Source organism: Perna viridis, chromosome 5 (genome assembly GCF_037379345.1).
Source record: "Perna viridis isolate PV_CMFRI_1.1 ecotype Kerala chromosome 5, ASM3737934v1, whole genome shotgun sequence".
Taxonomy (NCBI): Eukaryota; Metazoa; Mollusca; class Bivalvia; order Mytilida; family Mytilidae; genus Perna; species Perna viridis.
The window spans coordinates 19,822,702-19,835,169 of NC_142449.1; the positions used below are offsets into that span (position 1 = coordinate 19,822,702).

General features: G+C 32.1%; 1 protein-coding gene across 1 annotated transcript in view; it reads right to left on the reverse strand.

The window, feature by feature from the left end:
- LOC148616428 (uncharacterized) overlaps positions 1-12,468 on the reverse strand; it is a 97,935-nt gene that overhangs the window by 69,742 nt on the left and 15,725 nt on the right. Inside the window, exons 2-3 of the mRNA XM_088583455.1 lie at positions 11,917-12,237; positions 1,852-2,136 (exon numbers count right to left, since the gene is read on the reverse strand). Of these exons, the coding sequence (XP_088439581.1) occupies positions 1,852-2,136; positions 11,917-12,237 (606 nt within the window). The remainder of the gene's footprint in view (positions 1-1,851; positions 2,137-11,916; positions 12,238-12,468) is intronic.

Here is a 12,468-nt window from a genome sequence, read left to right on the forward strand (position 1 = left end):
ACTATTGTTTATCTAAAAGACTCCTGTAGTCCTCTTGCCAACCACTTCAATTGATATCAAGGGCACTTATACTAGTGATTCCTATCATATAATACTGGATTCATACTAAATGATGGAAGAAAAGGCTTCAATAGGAAACAGCGTACGTTTGCAGTATATGACACAATTTGTACAGTCTGATATTATCTAAAAATTGCAATGGTCTTTATTAGTTAATCGTTTTTAACATTCGCCCTAATTAAACAATATTTCATGTTAATAAGATTTTATTCCTATTTCTATTTCTTAACAAAACTCAGTTATAAAACGTTTTAATATATATTTTTTTTTCATTTTTTATTATATGTTTTAATGAAACTACTTATACACGGTGTTTAAAAGACTGTGTACAAGGTTCTAATGGCATGCTGCTGAATATGTATTTTTTTACCAACTACAAAAAATGAATTGAACCTATCATTTCTAATTGACCTAAACAATGTCTAGTATTTTATACACGCATTTGCCTTTTGCTTAACCAAAAAACTAACCCATAGATTATAAGAAGCATTATCTGTTGTTTTAGTAATAATTTCACTGTACAAGTACAGTGCAGTTGAAATAAAGATTCATAACATTTCGATAGATTTATTTTTTTATGACATGTCACTATGTAACACCATAAGATCTATCCCCTCTGGCTACATATCTATTTACAGTATAAACTAATAACTGCTAAACCTGTTTGGGGAGAGTTATTAACAGCTATACGTTTAACTGTATCCCAATGATCAATGATCAATCTCACTGGCTCTGGCTACACGGATATTTACAATATACTATAATTACAGCAGAATATGTATGTGGAGCGTGTGTGTGTGACAGGGGCATTTCATGTCTGCCCTGCAACAGCAACTCCATCAAAGGACATCCTGACTTAAGCTGCAAAGATACTTATACAGTATATTCGTATCACTATGACATCTTTCTGTGGAATTAAAGTGACCCAATTAAAATTGTCCTACATGCATACAAATCATCATCATCAGAAGACCTGCTGAATCGGGCATATACTTACAATTAACTATAATAACTACCGGATCTGCCTGTGGATTGTAGGTGATAATATTATGTCAACTGTAACATCATCATTAGACCATTACATCAGTTGCCGTTGATGCAACAAACACTTATAGTATGATAAAGTCACTCCTGCATCCATCTGTCTGTTAGTTGTAAGTGGCAAGTCATACCATGTCTGATATGTAACAACATCATTGGCACTGCTGACTCTGACTTTACAGATACTTTTAAAAAGTATAATCTATCCATTGCCCAATCTTTCTGTGTAGTGTAAGTCACACTGTCTTACCCGTGCCTCACGTGTACAAGACAGTACAACTACCATAAGACTTGCTAACTCTGGCTACACTGAAACTTAGTGTTATCTAATCACTGCTGTATCTTTCTCAGGATTGTGACACCACCATTACCAGCCTGACATGTAACCCATCATATGATCAGCTGGCTTGGGCTACATTTTAATCTAATCATGTCACTGCTGAATCTGTCTGTGAAGTGTAAGTGACACTGTCATAAAACAAGCCTGAAATGTAACAGCAAGACTACCAGAGGACCTGCTAACTCTGACTACACAGCTATATATTGTATAATCTATCCACTGTTGTATTTGTCTGTGGAATGCAAGTGACATCATCATATCAAATCTATATGTAACAGTAACAAAATCATAGCGTCTACTAACCTACTACAAAGACACAGTACACACTTTGATTTCCGACAGTATTCCTTCTGGAGAGTAATAAAAATACCATGTTAGGACCTGCTGACTATGGGTTTACATATACTTACAAGATAGTCTAAGCACTGCTGTATCTGTCTGTGGAGTGTAGGTTACACCATCATATGCTGACTGACATGTAACAGTCACACTATCATAGGACCTGCTGACTTTAGATATTGTTCTCTCTATCGCGTGTTTATTGGTCACTGTATATGATTCATTCCCTATCATCAGTTTCATATTTGGTGCTGGGTCTCCTCCATTTGCTGTACATCTGATGGTAAGATCATGGTCTTCAGTTCCAGGAAATGTGTTGCCTAGTTTATTCGATATAGTGACACTTGTAGGACCCTCTGAAATAAATTAAACAATTATATCTTTATTTATAAACAAACAACACATTTTAATAACACTAGCCTGTTTTTCACAATTTGCAAAATTTCACAAGCAATCAGTGGATATACCTCCAAATGATTTTCTTTCAAAACTTTCCGACAGTTTAATCAGATCCTATTGATTGTAGTAAATTTAAAGGTGTCATCAACAAATAAATGTTTTCTAGATAGCAGTTTGATAAAACTTCATTAAATTCTTAAAACCTCTATGTACTATGTTGGTGATTATTATAATATTATTCTTTTTAGACATAGCATATGTTTCTGGCAAAGAAAAAATGTGGTCATGCAATTTAATTATGTGTAACTGGACGTTGTCTTTTCTTGTCCAAACACAAAATATAACAGCACGAATATATTTAGCAAATCAATGAACTTCAATAGGAAACGCACACAATTCGCAAACCTAATTTTGCATCACAATAGCACGGGTTAAAAAAGTATTTGCAGTTATTATTTTGAAATATATATTTTGTAAAATATCGGATATGAAATTAGTATAAATTGTAAAAGAAAAACAAATATTAATGTTTTTACAATAGCATTGACCATCTTTCATATCTCATTTGGTTTCTAAGTTTCAGTTGATGCCAACATATACATGGTGTATTTTCAAGCAACATTTTTCAGAGTATGTCATCATATATACTAGTATGTACCGTTTCCAATTGTAAGGAAAGGTTTTTCGTGGGGCATGTTTTCAAATGCCCCTATGTTCTTTATAAACTTTGAGCTGGTCATCTCAGTACTAAGATTTATGATAAAAGAGACGACTTTAGTTTAAAATAATAAATTTTCCCTCCCTGTGCAGCAATATACCTTCATCTCCTACATATGTTTATATTTCGCAATTGATTCGTTACGCTAGAGCAAGTACTAAATAATTTAATTGCAATGAATGCCATAAATATCTGCGTGATATGAGGGAATGCATCTCAAAGGGTCTTACCAAATTCTTTTTTTTTCAGATATTAGTCCTTGGTTGAAAAAAAAAACTCACTTTCTTCTACAAAATGAACAATTATTGCTTTTTGTAAACTATTCTTGGTACTTTTATAACCATGGGTTTACCGATTGACACAATAACATGCACATGCTATTTAATCACCACCGGTATATTCACGTCGAGATGGAAAGGGGATGCTTGATGCACTGTAATAATTAGATTTAACTCAATGTGTTTGAAATGCCTGTACCAAGTCCGTACCATTACAGTACTAGCTACTCCGGTAATGTAATACTTGTTTTGGTCAGATGTATCTTGGACTTGACTTGGTTATTGATCGGATTAGTGTTCGATAATTTTGTTATAACCTTAATCAGTTGAAAGTGTCACTTTCAATCACTTACAGTGAAGTCTTTCTTTGACTTTGAAATCAAAAGAATGCCTAACAAAACAAAAATCTGTAAATCATTCGGTCAAAATATACGGGCAAATTTATTATTGTGAAGTTTGCAATAAAATTCTACAATAATGCATATCTATATGGAGGCCTCCTAAACAGTTCCAGTCACAATCTTAACGATCAATATCCAGTCTCTCTCTTGAGGTAAAGCAACTTGTGATCTAGTTTCAAACAGATCCGTACATGTTTTCTATAATTTTGACTAACGTGATTATACTCGATCAGAAAAAGTATCAGTCGAGTTCGTTTCGGTCTGCAATTCCTTAATGGTTCAAGTCAAAGACCCAAAACTAACCTCACTCTTTTATTTGTTGTATGTTACTAAAAGGTAGAATTTCTAAGACATTAATACATTTCTACTTAAGATATGGAAATACTTTGGAAATAAGGAAAATGTGTGTTTCTGGTCCCTTAATACATCTAGCACTATTTATCTAAGTAGTGCAAGTCAAACACAAATCAATAGTCACTTCATTTAGTAATGAAGACTGTTGTGGTATAGTTTCAAACAGATCCATATATGCTACTCTGCTGAATAAAAAAGGTGAGATTTCTTTTGGCCAGAATGTATCGAAATGTAGTCTCAATGATTCTTTCGGAATGAATCGTACAATCGTACTGAATCCCCCTTTTGCTTCTGAAAGGTAAAAGTTTATTTAAGGCAATTTAAGTGGTCCCTTACAACGTATATCTAGATAAACAAAGTTACCAGAAACACAACTTAAAATGTCATTTGATAATGCATATGGGCCTATGGAACTAATAACCATGAAGGCATCTGTTATACAGTGAATACTTATTTTGAATGGTAACAGTAAACAGTAAACTTACCAAATGGCACAAACTATCACTTGATACAATACAGACAGTACTATTTGGATCAAGGGTATTAAATGAGTACAGTAAATACTACAAAATAGCCAAAACAATTGAGATTAATTTGGTATATTCTACATGTAACCATAGTTTGCAAGAAATGAGTTTCCGCATGTGTGTAACAAATAAGTAGCTTAATCATACGACTGTTAAGTGATTATTGACAGAGTCTTTTTATGTGTAAAGTTCGGATTTACTATAACAATGCAGTGTTATGTAAAGAATCCCAAGACACATCGTAAGACCAATTTAATGACAGACATAGGATCATCTTAGGACACTCTTAAGTTGTGTCTCAAAACTATCACATATGTATCTTATCTAAGGACGCCATAAGCATGGCAAAAACTTTAAATCTTTATATAAAGTAATTTGACTTTTCTTTTAATTCAGTAAGTGCCTTGTTTTATTTTTTGCCATTTCTCTGGAATGGTCATTATGTCGAAACCTAATGATATCTAGTTATTGCAAATAAATGTATCTCTCTGACGTTAGGAATATATCTACTCATATGTTATTTAATAATAATAAAAACAAACCAATTAATTTGATTGTTCACGAATATTATCTGCTAACATGTATACAATTAAATGAATGACATCAAATATATCAAAATATGGAAAACACTTTGATTTGAATTAGAATTAAATTAGAAGTGTCCTTGAGCTCGTACCGTGATCACAGAGTTAAAAGTTTAAAATCATGCACATTGTCAATACATGTTACCCACTGTAAGTTACATTTCATTGTCTAAATGTACGTAGAATAATGACCAAAAGGCAAAATCCAAACTTAGATCTTAGAAAACGAATCAGACGTTCTTAAACTAGGACGATAAAAGCGATATAGTTCAGAGACTTCCGATGCAGGAAGACGTATCGCAAAATGATCATAGGATACGTCCTTACCCTAAGATAGCTTAAAGAACACAACCCATGTCAGTTAAAATAATCAATGTATATTTTGTTACAAATTGTAAACATTTTAATTCTATAATTTTTGAGTAATTAGGGAATACAAATTATCATTTGTACCAAACCATCCAAAATCATTAATAACTTCTACAAGGCTTTCTCCGTTTGTAATTGTTTTAAATCAGCACAACTCAGCTAATATGGAAAAATCATATTCCCACAACTTCACTTAAAATGTCAATTTTGACTTAATAAAATTTCCACTTTTGAAAATTGCTTTTTAGAGCATGTCAAAGAACCATGAACACGAGAATAATAAATGACATTATGCCTCTTGCACTTGAATTTGATGTTTTAACATTATAAATTAAGTAACCCTGAAAATTTAAAAACAGTTTCAGGCAACGCAATCTGTACAGATGGAATCGAGGCTAGATGAATAGCTCCATTGACGGCTTCGGTTTTATCCCGGCTGTTTGTATGTTCATTAATTTAGAGTAGATTGTGAAGTATAACAAGACAGCACAACCACTTGGTAAAATTGATCCTGCTGATCTATTCATTAAGTTGATTTTAAAATTCTCCTAAAAAAGTGAACGAAAGAGAAAAAACATTCTGATGCATATATGACATTTTTGTTAAGGATTACTCGATCTCAAAAATGAATGACTGAAATAAATCACTCGTGGAAGTAAAAATCATAAAAAAGCGTGGTTTTCAAATTCTATATACCCTTACTAATGAAAAAAAAAACTTAATTTTGTACAAAATACTACGCGATTTTCGGCAAATGTGCAATCTTGATCCGTGCACACAATTTTCCCTGAATTAACTGAAAATGCAAACTATGATAATTTTAACAAAATGTCCATACAAAATAATATTTTACACAAACTTAGAAATTGTGCAAAAAATATAGATTAACACACGACGTACAAAAAATCAGGAAAATACCTTTATTACTCTTTGAGATGCCAAACTTCATCAATTTGTAGAATGAGATTTGATTCTTTCAAAATAAATTTTAAAATACTTTATTGTGAAACAATCTTTGTGTCACTATTTCTGAGAACATTTCATCTTATTATCTTAATGAATCAAAAATAGGCCATACAGGATTTTATCTCTTTGTTTATTCAATAATGAAGATGGACATATGTATTACTAAACTGAAACATAATAAGTGTTCAAAATCTTTCTCCTTGACAGACGCACATCGGATAACCATAATTGTTGTCATCTGATAACACTAAAACAGCTCGTTAAATGACAAACCAAGTGAACACCTGGACATGTATAAGCCAATAAGAAAAAAGAAAAGAGCAAAAGCAAAATATGAGAACGGTGCTGTGATGACCAGTTAAAACGAACAAGGCCCATTGCAGTAATTATTTGAAATGATTCATTTGATCTATTGTATAGTAATACACGTCTGCTGGTAAATTTCAATGGAAATGACCGAGGAAGGGTTCATGCAATAGATAGCATAATTGCATGAATATTGGCGAATATTAACCCGGCAAAAATTATCTGACACTCTTATACGTAGTTAGTCAATATGGTACCTATAGATCCTTGTCCAACTAAGTCGTTTCGAGTTAAACCAATTTCGATACTCGAAATTTATGCATCATGTTTATTTAGTTCACGGTTGTTCATTTTTACAGTTCTATAAAACCTTCATCTTCACCTTCTATCTAGGGTTTGACCGATTAGTGCCTCCTATGAAACAAAATGGGCGAGTTTCCGTTTCGCGATTCTATTGTTTCAGTGCACTTCAAGGGCGTAATGCAAACGTTTTATTTTTTCTCTCCGGAAATATATAGAAAGAGCGAGAAAAGGCAGAGTAAAATATCATTGAGATATAACAAAAGTTTTTTAACCAATCATATTACAGTATTTATCTCGAATTAATGTATTTGCATAGAAACTTAAAGAACAAAAACATTTCATTTTGTCCATGTATAAAATTCCTATTATTTGCATAACAAAAGTCCACAACTTAGAACGTTCTTCTTAATTACATAAATAGTTTTCAGCATTTACAAAAACATTTACCTAAATATGTAAAACAACAATTCAGTGTTCGAGAAATACCTCAGTTTTTTTTAAAGGAATTTGTTACCAACAATATTTTCTCTTCTTTTCAATAGACATAACAACAAAAATCTAATCAGACACTGTCTTGTAATAGACATAATAAATGTTTTGGGAATGATATTGTGTTGTACATGATGTTATGCTAAGTATATCCTGATTCATTCCTTATTTCTGCTCCATAGGAAGTTTATAAAAGAGACCAACGAAAATTGCTAATTACATTATTTATATGACAACGCGTTGAAGCAATAATTATGATTAAGAGGACAAAGATTTTTGCAACGCATTAGACCCTATTGTGGTAAGTTGGTGAGCATGCTCAATATATACTTCCGCCAGGTAGGGCTTGGGTAGAATAAAGGATTTTTTCTCGCGGAATTGTATGTTGAGCATGCTCTACGCATGCTCATCGTCTACCCCACCGTTAAGTTCTACTGTGTACGTCAATACATGAATTGAAAATTTCCGACATAAAGGTGATAAAAGAGAGAAACAAAATAGTTACAATATGTTTGTCCTTTCTAAGGGCTATTCCATCAATTAATGTATGGAAGGGTTGAAAGGCAGTTTTTTGTGACTCAACCACTCATACATATTTAAAGAATTAATGCACCCACAGAATTCCTCTTATATAGCGCGAAATGTGAAAAAAAAAACACACATTTTTTTTACAAAAAATAATTAATAAAAATTTAATTCAATAACTCAAAAATAAAAATAGAGAATCATCATGAAAAAGCTTACAGATCATCAGATTAATATAACAAAAAAAAAATGTGTAAATAGTTTGAATCATAATAAATGGAAGCTGGATATTTATTTACCATAATACGTCTCACCAACATTTTGACCGGCCTATGAAAATATATTCCACTTAAACATTGAAAACATTTTTCTCCCTTGAAATTATAATTTCTATTATTTGCATATTCCTGTTAATTGTTTTTTTCCTGCCATATAGGCTATGCGATTAACAGGTCCAATAAGAGTCCAATAATGTGAAAGTATCATTGTTTGTCGGGTACCAATTTTCGTGGGTTTTGTAAACCACGAAAATTCAACAAAAGCAAATTCACGAATTTAACAATCTACGAACTGTTATATTTTCCCTAAACCACGAAAATTGGTACCCACGAATAAATGTACTTTCACAGTAATATGTAAATTACGTCCTTCTGTACTTGTTTTCCGAAAATCAATGCTTGATGGCTCAACTCTAAATGCCAAAACATTGCCCACAGTGAATTTAATACTCGACCCATAACCTAAGCCTGTAGAACCTGTACATTAGTGGACCAATGTGGGTACATGATTATCATTTTGGACACAATTTTCAATGGGAGATAAACTAAGCTTATTTGGCAAACAATTTAGATGCCAGTTTTATAACACTCAACTCCAAACCATAATCAGAATATGACTGCAAACTTACTTTGAACATAAATTCCTGACAAAATGCACATCCAAATATAGTAAGTGTGGTAATTCAAGACCCAATTGAGTTCCATATTCATGCAGGTTGTTGAGAGGAAGTTATGAACAACACGTCAGACCACGTTTTGCTAAAACAAATACCGACATGTACGTCCTCAGTTCTACATTCTTTACCCAAATATAAATTCTTAACAATATTCACATCCCATGTGGTAACTTACACTCCAATGAGTTTCATTACAATACTACAAGTTGATATATAGGAGTTGCTATGTAGGACAACACATCAGACCACGTTTTGTTCAAACACCACCTCTTCTATAATTTTTGCCCAAACATATATTTCTGACAATATACACATAACATGGTAGCATCCTATTAAGTTTTATAACAAATCTCCATATTGTTGAGGAGTATTTGCCGATAAGGCACGAGACCAAGTTTTGGAGAAAAAACTTCTAAGTTCACCAGCCGTCATTTCTACAATTTTTGTACAAATATAAACTCATGGCAGTATGCATCAATCTATGTAGTTTTATTACATCCCAAAATGTTTCATAACAATGCTGCTAGCAGTGTTGACAGACAGACAGACTGTAAAACTTGTATACATGTACCTCCCAAAAGCAATTAAAATTAGACATATCAGTGGTTACATTCAATCACTTCATGTAGACATGTAGGATCTAACAACACTCCATTCTACTTTCCGTTCTGATCAACCAATCAGATTTCATCTTTTATGATTTTGAAAGCATCATTTAAAGGAATAACAACAGAGGATTCTGAATATGTCATCTGAACAGAAAGAAGACTTAAGACTTAAGTTTTCTTAGATCCTACCACACAGTGACTGAATGTAATTGATAGGTGTACTTTGATTTAGATTGCCTAGATCCTAGCATACAAAAACAAGAGACTCCAAGGAGCCTGAATCACTTACCCATTTAAATTTTGCCTTTCAAGGGAAATAATTTTTTTAACAATAAGTTGTCCAACAGTTTTGACTCAAGAAGAGTTTGGTAGGACGTATCATAAGGATCATTGTAAGCAATTGTAAGTTTCATTCTAGCTGTCAATAAAATTTTCAATATATTTTCTGAAAACTGTAAAAAAACAAATCACTTTTCAAGGGCAATAAGTCCTACGAGGAGTCAACTGACAACTTTTAACCTTAAAGACGTTTGTAGTCCTAATAATAAAGATCATTACAGCAATTGAAGGATTTTGGCTTAACCTAACGGCTTTGGAGATATATGCCAAAATATCCTGTCTGACCCCTTTGGTCGACACATGGAAAATCCCAACATCACTTCTATGCGAGATACCCAAGGAACGTTCATAATAAGTTTGATTCAAGTTGGTCAAACAGTTTCAGAGAAGATTTTTATAAAAATAACATTAAAAATAGGAAAAAAACATTGAAAAAAAGGCAATAACTCCAACATGACTTAAAAGACTAAAATACAAATTAAACCCAAACAGATCCCATCATGCTAAACACCCTGTCAAAATTTGGCTTAACCTAACGGTTTTGGAGATATATGCGAAAAACTATTATGTTCTATTTTTAGTGAAGGCGGCCATATTTTTCTAAAGATAAAAAATCCCACATCAGGTCTATACAAGATCCCCCAAGGAACATTCATACCAATTGATTGTGAGTTTGGTTCCATTTGGTCAAGCAGTGTTAGAGGAGAAGTGTTTTGAAAAATTGTTAACGACGATGACTATGACAACCAACGATGACAAAGATAGATACCAAGTGATGGCAATTTGAAAAGAAATTTAAAAAAAAATCCTTTACATAGAGGTAAACTTATACCACCAGATAGAAACTGGTGGTCAATTTTTTGTAACAAGTTTTGAGTATGTCCATGATATATGTACTTTTGTTTCTTTTTCTTCTGACCAAAAAAAAACAAAAAACAAAAACAAAAAAAACAAAAACAAAAAACAAAAACAAAACACAAAGAGAGCTTTAAAAAAATCTTGATTTTATATAAAAATCTGTTTGTTGCTAAACTTTTATGGTTTGTTTTATATTGCAACCATTGCAACTAGTATTTCTAGTGACCAAAAAGGGTAGTCTATATATACATATATTAGAAGAATCTGAATCTAAGAGTTCACACCACTTATTTTGTCCTGTAGAAACAATGTTATTGTTACTTTATACACATCTTTAGAACCCTGATATTACTTTAAGAATATTTAAACATGAGATGGTATAAAAGGGCAATTCAGACTGTTTGAGAAGCACTCGTAACATTTTCTTGCAGCTCTGACAATTCTAATAACATTCAAATAGTATATAAGAAGTTTATATCAACATTATAGCATTGCTATACTTGTTCAAAAGACAAAAAATAATCATCATCATCAAACATATCATTTACATATCTAATACCATTGTCAAACAAATGCTGATTAAGAACACATTTGTTTCCAATCTTTATATTAACATTTAACCATATCAGACTGTACAAAAATATCAGCACTACTTCTTTGTTTTCTTTTTTGACAATCATTTCCCATTATTCGAACAATTCTTTCCAAAACAAATTATTTGTTTGATCACGTATTTATTTTTATATATCAAGTTCCACAACAGAAAAAAATACTTCCATGAACATCTGATGAAATAATATAACTCCATTTTTTATCTCTCTGGAAAATTCTTCTAATCCATGTTGAAATCAGAGCTGGAATAAAAGAATTTACATCTAGCATCTTGAGTCCCCCCTGATAGAGATACTTGACCAAACATCTCTTTTAACTCTATAGGTATGTGCGTTCTACAAAAATTCATACAATAAATCATTGATCTGAGAAATCATGTTTTTTAAGGATTTGGCAGAGAAACAATCAGATGGTTGAATACAGATATAACAAAAGTTTTACTACAGTTGTTCTTCCAATTACAGCAAGATTTCTTAAGTCAACTTTTTTGTTTATAACTCTCGAAACACAAAAAATTCAAATTTTGATTCCTATTTTATACTTACCTACAATAACTAACTCCTGTACTGTCTCTTTACTTGTGCTCTCTAGATTGCATATATAGTAACCCTCATCTTCTTCCTTTAAGTTGTTTATCACCAAGTTATACTCTCCACTACTGAAGTCTCCAGTAACATGAAATCTGGGATAAGCAGGAACGTCAGTATTTAATTCCTCATTAATTGTATATGGAGTAATAGTAGTAAAAGGATAAACCGGACTGTAGTTCCAATTCAATGCTTTTGAGCTTGTGGCTCTGTGTGAACAGTTAAGCTGAACTGAGGACCTGTTCATTTTGTAAACTTGAGTTACGGGTTCAATAACATCTATGAATAGAAATTATGAATACATTTTACATTGTGAACATTAAACAATATATGACTGCAAAATTGTATCTTTTGATTACCGCTATAACCTTGGTTCCCTTGATTACTATTTGAAATTCCAGTTCCATTTAAAAAAAATCATTTTTAAGAGCGGAATGGAAAGTTAATCTAATAATCAATTTTATTTGGCCTTAACAAGAATAGAATATCTGATTATTTGAGTCTTTATTT